Source organism: Maniola hyperantus, chromosome 19 (genome assembly GCF_902806685.2).
Source record: "Maniola hyperantus chromosome 19, iAphHyp1.2, whole genome shotgun sequence".
NCBI classification, from domain to species: domain Eukaryota; kingdom Metazoa; phylum Arthropoda; class Insecta; order Lepidoptera; family Nymphalidae; genus Maniola; species Maniola hyperantus.
The window spans coordinates 7,513,896-7,530,889 of record NC_048554.1 but is presented as its reverse complement, the minus strand read 5'-3'; the positions used below and the strand labels follow the sequence as shown (position 1 = coordinate 7,530,889).

The window sequence follows — 16,994 nt, the reverse complement described above, 5'->3', positions numbered from 1 at the left end:
TAGTTGATAATAAAGCAACTTACTAAACTTGACCAGCCTAAGTAGGTAGGTATATTTTTAAATTCAAATAAACACAGTGTTGATTTACAAAATCAACTTTTGATTCAACAGGCCAATTAAACAAGCTGATATACTAACATAAAAGAAATATCTTTCGTTTAAATCAGAGCACAAAAAATCAGTTAAGTGCGAGTCGGACTAGCACTCGGAGGGTTCCGTACCATCGTACAAGAAATAATACTTTTTTTTTTAATTTTCATGGTTGCCCTTTTAAATTTTTTATTTCTATTACCACTATAACAACAATAGATACCTATCTATCTAAATGTAATTATAAAAGGAAAAAGTGACTGACTGACTGACTGAATGATCTATCAACGCACAGCTCAAACTACTGGACGGATCGGGCTGAAATTTGGCCTGCAGATAGCTATTATGACGTAGGCATCCGCTAAGAAAGGATTTTTCAAATTTCAACCCCTAAGGCGGTGAAATACGGGTTTGAAATTTACGTAGTCCATGCGGACGAAGTTGCGAGCATAAGCTAGTTGTTGATAAAGCGGCAATAGAAATACTTACACATTCTGTGGCAATTTCAACTCTCTACCTATTCAAGAGATACAGGCCGCTAACAGACAAACGGACAGACGGGCGGACAGACAGCGGAGTCTTAATAACAGGGTCCCGTTGGCACTTGGCACCCTTCGGGTACCTACGGAACCCTGAATACCGAACTCACGTCCAGAAGCTTGTTGAGCCGGTTTCGAGGCTGGTTTGACGCTATCCACATTTTTAAAATTAAAGCAGTCTTATTATCGTTTATAATGCACTTTATTAAGAGATTTACTTATCTCTTAGGACAGTTCTAGTTTAAAATAATTGTATCTAATCTATACCTAAGTACTTAAATATTTGTAGCTATAGTTTATATTAATCATAGAACAGATATTATTGGGCGCTGTATTTAATTTGGAAGATGCCTATTTATGCGTACAGGTACCTAAATGTATAAAATTTATTTTGTTTTCACGCGCACACAGATTTGCGTATAGGTAATCCTAGAGGAGAGACCTACTCGACCAGTCTTACTTGTTCAGTTTTACTTGTCTGTGTCGCCCACCTTGCATTTAATTTACCTACAGCCTCAGAACCTTGGATGAAATCTCTATGCCCAGAACACAAAGTTTGTTGTGTACTCCTACAGCGTCTCTCTGTCGTGCCTGTCAAGAAAACCTATAAGGTACTTCCCGTTGATCTAGAATCATGTTTGGCAGGTGGGAAGATCTTACAGCACAAGTAAAGGAAAAAAAGTCCGAAAACCGTCAATTTGTGGTTAGGTACATCCAAAGAAGTTGGAAGTACTACTACGTAGTATGTCGATGGGTACATCACCAGAAAAAAAAATTAAAATGGTGTTCATAAATTTTATTACTAATATTGTTATTTTCAACTTTCAAAGTTTTAAAGATTACTATACCAAGTGGGGAATCATATGAAAGGGATTTACTTTACTTTGTGCATTCTAAAACAGATTATAATATTTATTTTTATTTAGTTTTTGATTTATCGTGCAATATGTCGAATAAATACGACTGTAGTACGGAACCTTCGGTGCGCGAGTCTGACCTGCACTTGGCCAGCTTTTCTTTACAAGAACCCTGCTGAACAAATGCTGTTAGTAGCGCACGGTGGTAGCGCAAGAGGTGAATTTTCAGTACTGAATTCAATAGTGACTACATCAGCATCGCGAGCACCTTAGTGTGAAAATCTAATCACATCCCGGAAAATCAGAGTTCCCACGGGATTTTAAAACACCTTAATCTACGCGTACTAAGTCGTGGGCATCATCTAGTACCTAGTATACCTAGGTTAAGTAGATACTTTTAAGCCATGCGTGTTCATACGAAGTACCAACCTACCAATTAGTGAAAACCTCGAATAAATCAATTGGACTATAACACTTGTACGGGTACGTAATGATTACACAGGAAGTGTGTTAATTAGATACTGAAATACAAACGTAATAAGTAATTGCGTTTGATTCACTCGCTGAACAAGGCAATACTTTGTTCGAAGAATTTTAATTGCCAATATAAAAAGTAAAGGTTAAGAAAAAACACCTAATAACAGGCAGGTAGGTAAGTAAGTATATGTTATTTCAGTTTACAAAGAAAAGATGGCTCTCGTTTTCCTTTACGTAGATTACAATTTACACCAACGTTAGAGATACCAGTGAACAAGCAATAATTTACCTTAATTTTCTGATAGTTATCGAAAAATTACTAGAAAATTTAATAGAACTTGGTACGCTAGTTGAACATGTTTTCATCGTTATCAGACTATGTCGTAATAATTGCAGACGTTGTCGGAAAAAACTGCTGCCGCCATTTCCATCCGCATTGCAACCGACTGAGCAATTCCTATTGGCCGATTGTTGCCAAACAATGCTCATGTGCCTAATGCCTATAGTACGCAACAGGTCGAGATGGCAATCGAGGTATGAGGCGCGGAAACGCCCTGCACACCCGCACGTCACCCGCACTCGCCAGCACCGGGTTAGCGCGTTGCTGTGCGAGGCATCCCTCCCCGATTGCCATCTCGACCTGTCGCGAACTATACTTACCTTCTGTTTACGGTCATGCTTTGCTCTATCTAGTAGGTATAGGTAGGTACCCTAAACCAAAAACAGCCAGATTGAACAGCCTATATCTAGACTATGGTACTTTTTAAATTGCTTTAAACATTTTCTTCGTGCGTTCAGCAATTTATTGTTGAATGGTTGATGGATTGATGGAGTTAAGAATTTTCTGGTTCACAAAAAACTGCAGTACAACTTTACAAGATCGAAACTAGATGGCGGCGTTAACCTTTGGCAAGTATCGCCCGCTCACTTTGCCCGCAATAGAGCTCGGAGTCAATTCTGTGTCGATTCGTTTTGCTAACGTAACATTTGGCGGTAACAAATGTTCTGTTATGTAACCTCAAATGTGATATTGTTCTACCTGATAGCGGGTCTATTGATATTCTTGGCGACGGAGTTTAGTTTTTTCGAAGCGTTTTAGTCGTGCAGTTGCGCCGTCGTCTCAGTGGGGCGTTTGCGACGGCACCAACTAGCGTGAACAAACATTGACCAAGCAGCGCGCACCGCAACATTCCTAGCGTAAAAGTTAACGTGGATGGTTTACTCTATGTAATTTTGCGGGAAATGCGATTTTTTTTTTAAAGTTTCACCATCGAACATAATATCAGTGCGAACGAATAACGAAATACGATTTCACTTATTGTAGTGATGTGTGCTACTGATGTTTCCACAAAAGTGAGAAATGGATTTGGAATTTTTGCACAAGTCAAAAACATTAGTGAGTATTAAGTAAAGTTAATGCATTATATACCTACCTAACTAACTTCAGTATCTACGTATGTACCTATAATAAAACTGAAAACTGAAACTATAGTAAAGCCTATTCGTACCTATATTATACAATCAGAAGCAAATTACACCTAACCCTTAGAGGTAAGTTTACGGTGCAACAATATTTTTCTGATGAAAATTACCTACAGCTATTATAATAAAGTCTAGAATTGTTCAATATAGTAATTCAGATTCAAAAGCTTATAAGAAAGATAAGTTTACTTAATGAAAAAGGCGCTTTGTCTATAGGCACTATTATATTGTAGAGACAACGTATAAATTGGGACCTTATTGCATTGTTACTTTAGACAACCAACCTATAGGTACTATAGCTAAATTACCGTTAAAATTCATATTAAATTTTGTTATCAACTGTTCCACATTATCGTTAGGTGGGTAAGTACTTTTATTTCTTTTATGTTTTCATGTTCTGATAAGAGACTATTTTTATGTACCTACCGAGTTCTGTTTAATTTGACTTGTAGCCTATTGCAAATATCTGTTTATACCTACTTGTCCGATTTGGGAAAAAACACTTGCGTTTTCCGGGATGCAAGCTATCTTTGAACCAAATTTCGTTAAAATCGGTTAAACGGATAGGCCGTGAAAAGCTGGCAGACAGAAAGGCAAACTTTCGCATAATATAATATTAATAGTAGACCGTATGGATTTATGGTCGTAATTATTATGAGGCAGGAAACACTAAACAAAAAATATATCATCGTCATAAAAATAAGTTTATTAAACTATCTTGATGTCTGTGTCATTTCTAGAAACTTTTGACGATAATCGATTTAATTTTTATAACTACTGTAAAACTGTTTTTGTTATATAAACGCAATACTAATATTTTATTTACTTATGTGTTGAATAATGCTGAAATTATTATCTAGAAAATAATGCATTATTGTTTTTAATAACATCGATATTTACATTTATTCACTTCACTAATTTATTATGCTCAGACTTTCCAAATCTACTAACCCTGACCAAGTTTCCCTGAAGTGCATTTTTCACAGCGATAAGTATTTAAATTTTAAATTAAGTAGGTACCCAAAATAATGTTTCAATGTTAGTATTTTATAGGTACTAGGCAGGTAGGTAGGTAAATTAATCAAACTCTATATTTAATTATGTCGTTGTAGTTAGGTCTAGCCCAGGATTTATCGGTAGGTAGGCATACCTAAATTAGCTTTTGAATTCGGTTCCGACTCGAATTTCTCTATAAGTAAAAGGAAAAAAGTCAGTCTTTAATTTTCATGCTTCTCCATGTATTTCGTTGAAACCGGTCGATTAGTTGAAGTTGAGGCGGAAAAAGGTAACAAATAAACAGAAACACTTTTAAACTAATATTATTTAATAAATATATAGCTGCTCGTGCTGATTCACTCACTCATTGATCACCTCTCCTAAACATTTTTTGTATGAAAATTACTTTTTCACTGATGGTTTCGTATAGAGGACAACAATTCATTCGTAACAAAAATAAGGAGAGAGCTGATGATTGAGAGTGCTTGAGCAAATGTCACTCGAAACTTCATCCGATTGCCAGTGAGCTGAAAAAAAATCAAAATGGCGAAAAAAAGATGGCCGCCATACAAATTTCGTCGGTGTCCATCTTGGAGAGTATAAAAGATGGAAGAGTGGTTTCTTAGCAAAAGATGATCAGGATCCGAAGGTCTACTCGTTGAATAGAAAAAAATTCAAGATGGCGGATTTTTTTCCATACAAAATATATGGACGACCAAACTATAAAAAAATCTTATTTAAGATTGGTCCGCATTTTGTTAAAGAAACGCTGCATGCTCGCGGACCACTTCAGTGGTCCGCGCACCCACGCGCCCTACTAGTAAAGTATATACCTAATTAGTTATGTATTAATTTATATTCAGATTTGCAGATGATGTAAAACTTGGAAGGTGAAAACCATGTGAAAACTAACTTAAAAAACCAGTCAAGTGAGCGTCGGACTCGCTCACGAAGGGTTCCGTACCATCGCACAAGAAATAACTTTTTTGTGACGTAACCACTACGATTCTTTCATGATTCTAGGTCAACGAAAAGTACTCTATAGGTTTTGATTCTCTTGACGGGTCTAGACAGACACGACAGACAGACAACGAAGTGTTCCTTTGTTCCTTTTGAGGTGCGAAATCCTAAAAATTGTCTGTACTTGCTGGAAAAGTAAAATCTTTTTAGGAAAATTTTAAATAGGTAATGTAGATAGATACTTACGTTTTCACGTTACGTTATTAGGTATGCTGTTGTTAATTTTGTTTGTTGACTCCTTTTTCACCGATTCACCCCAAAGCGATTTATATTTCTCTTAAGTACCTACCTAATACCTTGGTAATACACACACATACATAGCACAGTTTTGTAATAGGTAGGTAAGTATTTGCGCTAAGCATATCATGCTAAGCGCTTATCTAAATCTTTACGAATTTTTACTAACGATCTCCATTGTTTAATTATACCTAGTGGTCATAATTACCTCTCTACCTACTTAGTTATAATATTAATAAAGTTTTTGCACATGCGTACGGGTAGCCAAGGTCATATTTACCATATTTTGTAAATGCTTTATTATTGTAAAATGTAAACAATAAACAAAGCTTTGCATATCTAGAGTTTTACAATATTTTAAATAATAATTTAGAAATTTTATTACGATACTTATTAATAGAAGCATTTCAGCGTTTGTACAAGAATTATTGGTTTTATAGTACAGGATACTTAATTTTAGGTTTAGGTGGGTACCAACTTATGCTTAGGTGTAAAAATGTGTAGTTTTAAAGTAAACACAGGCTCAAAGATTCACAAACAAATCTTTCATCCGGTGTAACTTTGAAAATAAAACGTGACAAACCAAAAACACAGATCATATTTGTTTCTAGAACGTGTCTATAACATTTCATTGAATTCGATTGGAGTACCTACCTATTCAAATGAGAACCAAACTACGATTGTATAGAAAACGCAGGGGAGTAAGACAAAAATCACAACTATGCTTACAAACATACAACCTCACCCCCATCACCCATACCCATATTATCGCCTCTGTTTCATTGTTTTTAAAAGGTGAAAATCTGTACCTACCTAAAGAAACGTGGGAAAGCGGCGATCTACGGTTTTAGCTGTGGTTTTAGTTTGTGAAACGTTAGCGAATCGATGAAATAGTTTAATTAAAACAATTTCTTCTGTGGAATATTCACGTAAAATTAAATTTGCTGTTTCACGCACCAATAACCGGGTTCAATAAATCCAATCCGGACCTAATTGTACGACAGAGGACGCACGATCTCCAACAATTACTATAATATAGGTATAGAGGTACTAAAATAATGGGTACCATTTGTCTAAGATTATTTTTCATTGGTTTCGTTTGTAGCCCAAGATTCCAAGGAAAATTTTTCAGTGGGTCTTATTTCCTCTTTGTCAAAGCTTAAAATATAAGTAGATAGGTAGGTAGGTACCTAATCCCCTAAAAACTCTGCATAGTCAAAATTCGTAGGTACAGTTATCACGTTTAGATGCAGATTAGAAAATAATAGTTTTCTAAAATATCTATAAAAATTGCAGTTATTGTTTGAAATATTTTGTAGTATCTTAGCAAGACGTGACACGCAGATTAATTCTTCCAATTTCGAACTCCGAAAAGCCTCATATTCTTCTCCACTCCATCAAAAAAAAAAAAAAAACACCAGTCACTAGGTCTTCCTCGGCGGTACTCCGGTATGCCTTCTAGTATCTTTTCAGGGTTCTTATGTTTGCTTGACTGACTGACTGATCTATCAACGTACAGCTCAAACTACTAAACGGATCGGACTGAAATTCGACATGCAGACAGTTTATGGTGTAGACATCCGCTAAGAAATTTTTTTTGTTTTTGAAAATAAAACCCCAAGGGGGTAAAATAGGGAGTTGTTTGTGTAGTCGCTGGTTTACAATAAAAGTAGGTGGATTAACCCCAAAGGAGGTAAAATAGGGAGTTGAAATTTGTGTAGTCTCTAGTTTATAATGAAAGTATGGATACGTACACAGATTCTATTTAGGTTATTGTTTTTACGGTGTAATGAAAAGAAGTTGGTAGGTACACCAAGCATTGTGTAGTCGATTGTATTCTTGCGTTATGCTCTGAGAAATGTTTCACAGTAGCTGTTGCAACTTGCAACTACGTCAAGTGTTGTAACTTGTAATTCAGAAGTTCTATGTAGAAGAAATATTGGTGTGATCGAATACCTGTGGCGGATTATTTTTCATGCAACGAAATGAGGCAATGATGGTTTAGATTTTTAGATGATTTACGTAATATACCTATTAAGTATGTAGGAAGATGTAATCATTAGGTATTTTATACTTTATAGGTAAGAATAAATAAAAAGTGTGAAATCAAAGAGTTAATGTTATCGAAATATTCATCTGATTCAGAAAAATAAAGTTAGACGAATAGATATAGGGCACCCTACCTAGGTACCTACCTAGTCTGTTACTTATTTAAATATCATCATGATCAACCCATGACCAGCTCACTGCGAGTCCGGAGTCACTACAGAGCACGGGCCTCCTCTTAGAATGAGAAGGGTTTTGGCCATAGGCTACCACGCTGGCCAAGTGTGGGTTGGCAAACTTCACACACCTTTGAGAACATTATGGAGAACTCTCAGGTATGCAGGGTTCCTCACAATATTTTCCTTCACCGTTAAAGAAAGTGACAAAACGCACATAGTATAGTAAGTCCGAAAAGTTAGAGGTGCTTGCCCGGGATCGAATCCCCGATCTAGGGGACCTATTAGGATCCGATTAGGAGGCGAACGTCATCACTAGGCTATCACAGCTTATATTAATATACTTAGGGGTTAATGTTGTCGAAAACTAAGTTCGAATTTCGGTGGTTTCTACATGTAGTCCTTCTTATATGAACTGTGGTATCATAACATTAGTAATTCTCTAGTAGGTGCCTAATTTATAGCAGCGTTTTTTGTTCTTCATAAAACAAGAACACTCATATAAGTCGTAATACAAGTAATCTTGATGGTGGTTACCGAGAATGCGTTTTTCATATTTTCCAGTGGTAGATTCCTTTATGAAATTTTGCTTTGCTGCGAAGTAAAAAGGAAAGGGAGCACTCGGTTTTATTAGAAAAACGAGGCACTAATGTAGCTATGTAAAATGATACTTACGGAGAAAATTTCTATTTCTTGTATCTAGTTGAAGAGTATGTAACATAAGTAGGTACTTGTCTACTGAAAAAAACTAAGTGTGAGTCGCAGACTCGCTCGCCGAGGGTTCCGTACTGACATCTAAATCAAAAACAATGATGCATAAAAATCTGTTTTAGAATGGACAGGTGAAAACCTTCCATATGATACCCCCACATGATAGAGTTATCTTACTTTGAAAATACTAATTATTAATTCACGAACACGTTTTTTTTTTTTGTAATGTAACCACAAACCCACGGTTTTCGGATTTATGCATTCACTTGTGCTATAAGACCTACCTACCTGCCAAATTTCATGATTCTAGGTCAACGGGAAGTATCCTGTAGGTTTCTCGACGGACACGACAGACAGACAACGAAGTGATCCTATAAGGGTTCCTTTTTTCCTTTTGGAACCCTAAAAATTAACGAAGTTGTAGCACAGCAATACCTACCTACCTTTATTTTATTACTAGCAACTCCCCATGGTTACACTACCATGGGAATTATAAAAAAATCGGTCTATCGTCACTGAGTGGAGACTCGTGCACTGTAGTGAGCCGGCGATGGGTTGATCATGATTAATATATTTCCTATTATTTATATTTGTTAAAAACTACTAGGTTGGTATAACTAATTAGGTGAGTAAGTAGGTACTATAGAATAAAAGAAAAGAACCTGAAAGACCTATCTACAAGAATACCCGGCTGAATTTGTTGTGGGCTCTTCTCAGACCTGGGCACGTTTGGAACCCTCGTAGCTATTATTAATTATGATCACCACTATCATCTGTATCCCGACCATCAAAAAGAGAATATAACTACAATAGTAGCTACTTTTAATAAATTATTTGAATTGAATTGAATTGACTGTCTGCTGCCTTTTCCATTCGTTTTTCAGTTCACTTTATATGAAGACAGTCAAATAGGTACTGTCCCAATAATTTTACTTTTTCAATAGGTAGGTAGGTATTTGTCAGAAAGATACGCATGCAATCGTAAATCTTGCGAAATTACCAGCTCGCGTGTACCGACCCAATTTCCCGTTGGACAATCGTTTCATACATCATATTGTATGTAAGTATACGTACCTAACTGCAAACGCTGAGAAAACATTAAAATCACTTTCGCTGAAATTTGCTTATTGTTTCACATCGTTTATTATAAGAAGTAATGCAATGAATTTATGCATACGATTTACCTACCTATTGTTTACCTACATACCTACTTAATAATACGGAGAGCTGAAAGGAAAGTAAAATTACTTATACCCATACGGCTAACGTGTAACCAGAACGCTAGCAAAAACTTAGCGTTATTGATATAAATGTACTAACTAAAGTCTAAACACAATCCAATACCAATAATAATCATTTGCCTCATATTTTTGTAGTTTTAAGCCCACTGACTCCCCCATAAAAGTTACTATAAAATCCTGTATATTATTCGTATATTATTATACTCTTTGATAAAATCTCCTATTTTTAAAAATAACGTTTTTTTATATATCTGGCAGATTATACAGTTGACACAGTTGAGCAATGTCTTATGCCAATCATCAATAATAATCTGTGGCTTGTTTTGACTTTTCAAGAAGTTTTGAATTTTTGATGTTTGCTTTGAGTTTTCAATTTTACAATTTACTTTACCATCTGGTAATTTTTTGCAGAACGCTTCGTCAATGTAAATTAAATAAATAAAATGAATCGAAATTGTGGAAGAAGATTAGCCGAGTTCCAAGATGAACATTACTGCGCAGGAAATGTCACAAGCAATTTCCGACGCTCGTGTTCACTGCGGCTGCGCGGTGAAAAAATGGTGCAGCGGTCGCCTTTATCAACGAGGAAATATATCCCAATAATCACGGAAAATAACAACCAGAAACCACGAAGCGATGGCTCCCGACTTCCAGAGCCTTGCCATCGTCAACGAAGTCAAGTAAGTAATCTCCCGAGTCTTGCATTTTACTATACATCGATGCTTGTAACTATTTAATTATTGTCATGGCTACATGGCTATAATACACCGCACAATCAACATATTTTCCATAGGGCTTCATGTAATTATAGCCTTCTGTTGCAAAACACTATTCATATTATGTGCTTATTTGTTATGAACAAAGAACCTGTTTGAAATTTTACTAAGTACCTACATAACTTTATATTAGGACTACCTATTAGGTATTTTCCTAACATATGTTATTTATATTTCAGTCATTCAATGCAAATGGTAACAAGCCGAGGAAATCCTGCCTGAAAACACAAGACCCTTGCATAAGTATGACAGATTCTGCCCACACTCCCCCAGGATCTCCAGAAGATTTGCCCGATGACGATTCTCTGCACAGCTACGGCAGCGCAGCCACCGCCGCGTCCATCGATGCGGGATATGCTCCATTCAACGGCACCACTTTCAGCGGGCGATCCATGCGCTACGTGTTGCATTGTTCCTCACATGCCGGCTTAGCAGGAGAGGAATACCTCACACCGACACAGCGCGCCCAGAAGCAGATTCGCCGCCTCAAAAGCCTTCTAAGCCAAGCTAAAAAGGACTTGGAAAAGAAGGACAGTGAAATATTCCAGCTCACTAAGGAAGTGGTCGAGCTTCGTCTGTACAAGGCCTCTATATTCTCTCCGGATGAAAAGTCAAACTCTAGTGAGATTGTGACGGTGAGAGAGAACAATGAGGAGCCTTCGGTCGAGGAGGAGAGTGTCAAATGTAAAGATGTTCACCATTCATTTGACATCACTGACAGTCCAATGTTTAAAGATCAGACTCCTACCAGGTGCCGGAATGAGATGCAAGGATCCTTTACTGATTCTGGACATTTTGATGATCTTACAAATTCTTCTCTACATTCCAAGGAGTCTGTTCACATGTCTACCCATGATGCATCTTGCATGACAGAAGTTACGGACAGTGATGAGGAGCGGCGCAGCTTAATGGCTTACTATGAGAAGAAAATAGAAGACGTCGTGAGATCTCATGTGGGAGAAACTCAGGAAATAAAGAAAGCTCACAATGACAAGGTGGAAGCGTTGCTTCAGAAATTATCAGATGTGAACACCCGCTACTGTGAACTGTTGCCAAACTATGAACAAGCAAAAGAGAGAATACATGTTTTGGAGAAGCAGCTAGAAGATGCCAGCAAGCAGCTGCAAGATGATGACAGCAGACATCGCTCTGTGTACCTGCAAATGTATAATAAAGGCATGGAAGCTGTCAAATATGAATTAGATAAGGTAGTGTATTGTTATTTTTATTTTACTTTCAGAACAAAGACATGTTTTTAATTTTTTATTATGTAGACATTAGATTAGATAAAAAAACTCAACCTTTCTTAATCTGTTTCTTGTTTTCGTTACTTGTAGCATAAGTTTAGTGTGTCCACACATTTATTCGTATTTCAATATAAAACAAATTTCAATAGCTTTGTTATATAAAAGAAAAAAGTCTGCACATAGATCAATAAATCTGTCCTGTATGAATACAGGAAAGATTGAGTGATCTAGGGATGAATCCCTAAAAGTTTTATGGTACTTAATATTTTGAAATAGTGGTATGGTAATGTATAAGTGTGAATTCTTTTTCAGGAGGTAGAGCCTGAGCCCAGCACCAGTCAGATAAACAGAGTTTCAGTGGAGGAACTATTGGAGCAGCTTCAAATAACACAGACAGAGCTCGAGAATGTCCGAGTAAGTGACTTTCTGTACCCAAAGAATGACTTAACATTGATTAGTCGCTCTTGCTAACAAACCCATTATAAGCAAATTCCAGATTTGCAAAATTCCTGGAAGCTATTTATTTAACAGTGCTCATGATTATTATTAGAAATAGGTACTAAGTATTCTTCCAAAATCTATTTAAAACGCTAACATTTTCGGTGTATTTTTCTAGTAGCTCTTTAATATAATATCACAAATAGGGATGTTGATACTAATCAAAATCTGTTGTATTCGTTGATGAAAAAAACATATTAATATCATTGAAATATCAATAAAAGACGAATAATAAGTTAATTGAATAACAATTAATTAAAAAGCAAATAAAGGTTTTTAGAGGGAGTTACTTGTCCTTCTCATGTAACGGAAAGTATGGTGTTACTAGCGTATTACATTATAAGAAAGATGCGCTATATTTTTTGTATCAGCAATACTAATACATTTTATATAGTCTGTACAAAATAAGTTCTCACCCGCCATTTTAACTATTTGTGTTAACTGTCATGTCAAAAGTACGGTTCACCTTTAAAATAAAGACTAAAATCGTACTTTTGACATGACAGTTAACACATAAAGTTAAAATGGCGCTGTAAACTCATTTTGTACGCATTATAAATCTATTTTTTTATTTTGTATACATATATTTTTTTTAATCTATTTTCGAGCTAAATATTATAAAATCAACAATTTGTGTCAAACTCCCTATTATATATTTTTTTGGTACGAAAATAACCTGTCAGTTTACACAGAATGAATAGAATGAGCATGTAGTGGCAATTAACTGGACCTGCTTTAACATGTAGTGAATTACAGGACACGGCATTCACAGCGGACCGAACTGCAAAGTCACAAGTACTTCTTAGTGCAAAGGAGGCTGTTTCTTTATGGGTCCTAGGAGCTCGAAAGGTTGGAGGCCGAACAGACAGCGTTTAAACCTTTTTATCTTTCTTTTATAACACATAATTTATGCTTCCAGTGCACAGGTCTATTTATTTATGTTGTAAATATTTTGTTTTTATTATAAAATTAATAATTTATAGATATTTAACAGCTATACTGGAACTTCTGCATTTCTTGCCAAAATTAATTTATCAAGTAACAAAATTTTCTATGGGTTTAAAGTTTGCGTAGAACATATCTTTTGTAGAATTTTTGATTATGGTTATTCTGGCTGTTTTACTATTGGTTAAAATAATGTCACAAGTTAATTATTGTAATACCTAAATATATCTATATTTTTTAAATAATTGAGTATTTTAAGTATGCTCAGCTGTAAAGCAACATGAATATATTTAAATAAATAAACATAAATGAAAAGTATGTGTTTAAATTTTATTTCTTCTACTAAATTATACTTGTGACATTATTTTATTGGAACGGGAATTTACCAAAAATATTATAATATAATATGCCTAACCCCACTTTCTTACTGTAAGAGCTAGTTTTTAACAATTATTTATTAGAACAAAAATAACCTGTGCTTTTACTTTAAGCTTTGCATCTGCATGCTATAGTTTGAAACAGCCTCTTTTGGTTATATGGTGGAAGTACTTGGAATATAATGTGATGAGGTATATTTTAAGTTAATTACGGATTTTTTACTTTAACATAAAACATATAATGTACTTTGATAACATTAGTTTTTCAAAAGCTTCAAATGTACAGTACATGCCGTCAGGTAAAAAAGGTCTGATTTTAAATCTGCGCAGCGGGTAGGAGTCAAATCTGGGAAAAATAAATGTAACAGAACGGGGGGCTTCAGTAACCCAGGCCACCGACGAGCTTAGTCCGCCGCCTGCCTCCTAGAACTCTTTTTACTTGACGGCTTTTGTAATAAGCTATTTGACAGTATCGTTTATAATAATAAATCTTTTAAGAAAATTATTTTATTATTGTCAAATCGCTAATTGCAATTTGCAAAAAAAACACCAATTATTTTGTAAAACTTACAAACTGTAGTCCACGCTCGATATTTTTCGCATGCGATATATTTGTTTTTTTCTGTTAGAACAATTTAGTGGAAGTTCCACGAATATATTTTTATGTATTAGTTTTTTTACGTTAATAGAAATAACTAGGTTTAGAATTGTACGCAATTTATAATTTTAATTATATTGTAGCCACTTCTAGATATCTATGTTTTTCGTTTACATTATTTGCATGTATGATATTAGATACCTTCGTGCGGACAAATAAATACAAAGTTCTATCTGTTACAGGCAATGTACCGTCGAATCGTGGAGTCCCAAAAAGGCAACAAGACCAATGTGGACCCAGAAGTGACATTACAGTTTTTAAAATCGGCGATATATTACTTCCTCACGGACCCGGAGAATCACCAGGGGCACTTAAATGCTATAGAAAATATTCTAGGGTTCACTGACGCGGAAAAGAAAAACATACGCAAAGCTAGGTCCACGTAGAGACTGCTGGAAATATGTGATAGTTCATAAAATAGATGAATGTTTGCCACTTAGTTAGAATTAAATGTTGCATGTCCTCGGCCGCTAGCTAGATAAATATTAAAAAATATTTATATTGGTGCACATTATTTTGTGTTACCATGATATAATATTATCGTACCTACCTTACACTTTATTGCAACATTGCATTAATGGTTAGGTTAATATTCGTGATTTAATTATATACTTATCTTATCCTATAAAATTATTTGGGTTTTAGAAACGAATTTATTTTTAGACGCTAAATTTGTGATTTTTAGGGCCGTAGCAGACACTACACTTTTCATTAGCATTGGCTTCGGCGATCAGCGATTATGTGACTGCACCGATGCTGCATCGCGTTTTGACGACTTTCTGCATTCGATCGCTGTATTGAAATCGCGCGTTTTAGCGATTGTTTAGATTCTGCATTGCGTTGACAACATAGCTGCGTTCGATTGGAGCGCTCGGACGCCTCATCGAGCTTCCAATAATCGACTTGATCGCTCAACTGTGGAGATTGCATGGGAGCGATCAAAGATGGCATCGAGCTTTCGAAAAGCAACTAGGTAAATCATCGATCGCTAATGCTAAAAGCATCGTGTCTGTTATGATCCTTATAGTTTTTAAGCGCCAAAGAAAACATTCCTTTTTTGTTGTGCAATTTTTTGACCTTTTATTATTTTTAAGTGTACAGTGATGGTTCGCTGATAATGACAACTATTTTAAGTGTTATAGTTTTAAATATTTCACTCCTTTTTTGCGTTGTTCCTACATTCATTTACTTTATATTTTCGTTATTTCGCATGTGAGTAAACTTTAACTTATTTTATATTTGCTCGTTAAGCGCTAGTATGTACACAATATAATTAAGGCTATTAATTTTATTGGTGTCATAGAGAATATTGATGTACACGTAGTGTTTACAAAGAAACATCACCGTCCTTACGCTACAATAAAATTGATTTTCTAGTTTATTATTTTCCTTGCCTTTCTACTAAATTTTGTCGACGTTTTCTTGCCTCTTTGAAAGCTGCATCTGTGATTAGTATATGTTATAAAGTAATCATTGCATAATAAAATCGTGCTTTATTGTTCAATCTTAATAATTTAAAAGTTGTTATACATTTTAAACATCTACTTATATTATACTCTTTTCAATTTGAAATTCACAGAAATGTATTACTAGGTTTAAAATAATGTATTTTTAAGTTTACTGCATGGCAAGGCCGAAGGTTAGGGCAGTAGTTGTTTAGTATGGCTAGTAGTAAAGCTACTTACTTAAGCAACTTAACACATAACTTTGTTACAATGTTGATCATAGAGAGCGAATTTTAATCTACCCTACATTTGGTCGTTTCTACTGAAACTTTCTGAGCATGTCAAATTGATGAGATTGGGACTAGGTACCTCTATTGAGGTTAAGTGGGTGATTATTGTGATTTTGCATCTTTTAACTGAGAAATTATAAGAAAATGTAATACACTATACCTATTATAAGTAATTATTGTGGTATAGGTTACTTAATTACTCGTGTTGTGAAATATTCACAGACAATATCTTACGTTTTCAATAAACAAGAAATATTACTATTTCTTTTCTTTTATGCCTATTCCACACGAAACTAGCAATTAAAATATTTGACTAGCAATCCGGTTGCAAAATAATTTGTGTGCAAGTAAATTAGTTGGTAAGATTTATCGCAAACTGTTCTCTCCCGCCACACATAGATTTTTGGTAAATCAACTTTAGGAGATAACAGGTAATAAAGGTGTAAAAAATCTTACGTCAAAGTATAAAGTCAATTTTTTATATATATTCTCCAGAATTGTATTAGAAATCACATCACGCATAGCCAGTCGTGGCAACCCCCTGCTAGCCAGCCTTAAACTTTAAGGGCGTCTGGTAGGGGGTTGTGTCATGCATTGCCACAACAAGTGTCTGGCAATGCATGACGTGATTTCTAATATTATTTTGAAGAAATAATAGAAAAAATTAGACTATATTTTGATGTTATCTTTATTGCCTGCATGTAAAAGTACTCTGTGATTGCCTGTTATCCTCCCAAAGCCGCCATGATCCAAACTTGTCGCTGATCGTTCCTCCCTGTGTTGGGGACAATACACAGATAAATTTTCAGCTTTTATAAAATAACGAACGTCTAGCACGTGCTGGCTCTCTCTATAAGCCTTATTTTTGTGGTAGGTAAGTCGATAA

General features: G+C 35.3%; 1 protein-coding gene across 2 annotated transcripts; it reads left to right on the top strand.

The window, feature by feature from the left end:
• Positions 1 to 2,913: 2,913 nt before the first annotated feature.
• Positions 2,914 to 16,366, top strand: LOC117991378 (protein quick-to-court-like). 2 transcript variants are annotated; one of them, XM_034978966.2, is made up of 6 exons: positions 2,914 to 3,359; positions 10,284 to 10,552; positions 10,828 to 11,856; positions 12,208 to 12,309; positions 13,150 to 13,242; positions 14,556 to 16,366. In XM_034978966.2, the coding sequence occupies exons 2-6, from the start codon at positions 10,316 to 10,318 to the stop codon at positions 14,757 to 14,759; spliced, it is 1,665 nt and encodes a 554-aa protein (XP_034834857.1). In that variant the 5' UTR covers positions 2,914 to 3,359; positions 10,284 to 10,315; the 3' UTR covers positions 14,760 to 16,366. The 2 variants fall into 2 exon arrangements, with proteins under 2 accessions (XP_034834857.1, XP_034834858.1); XM_034978967.2 differs by lacking the exons at positions 2,914 to 3,359; positions 13,150 to 13,242 and having other exon boundaries at positions 10,191 to 10,552.
• The last annotated feature ends 628 nt before the right edge of the window (positions 16,367 to 16,994 follow it).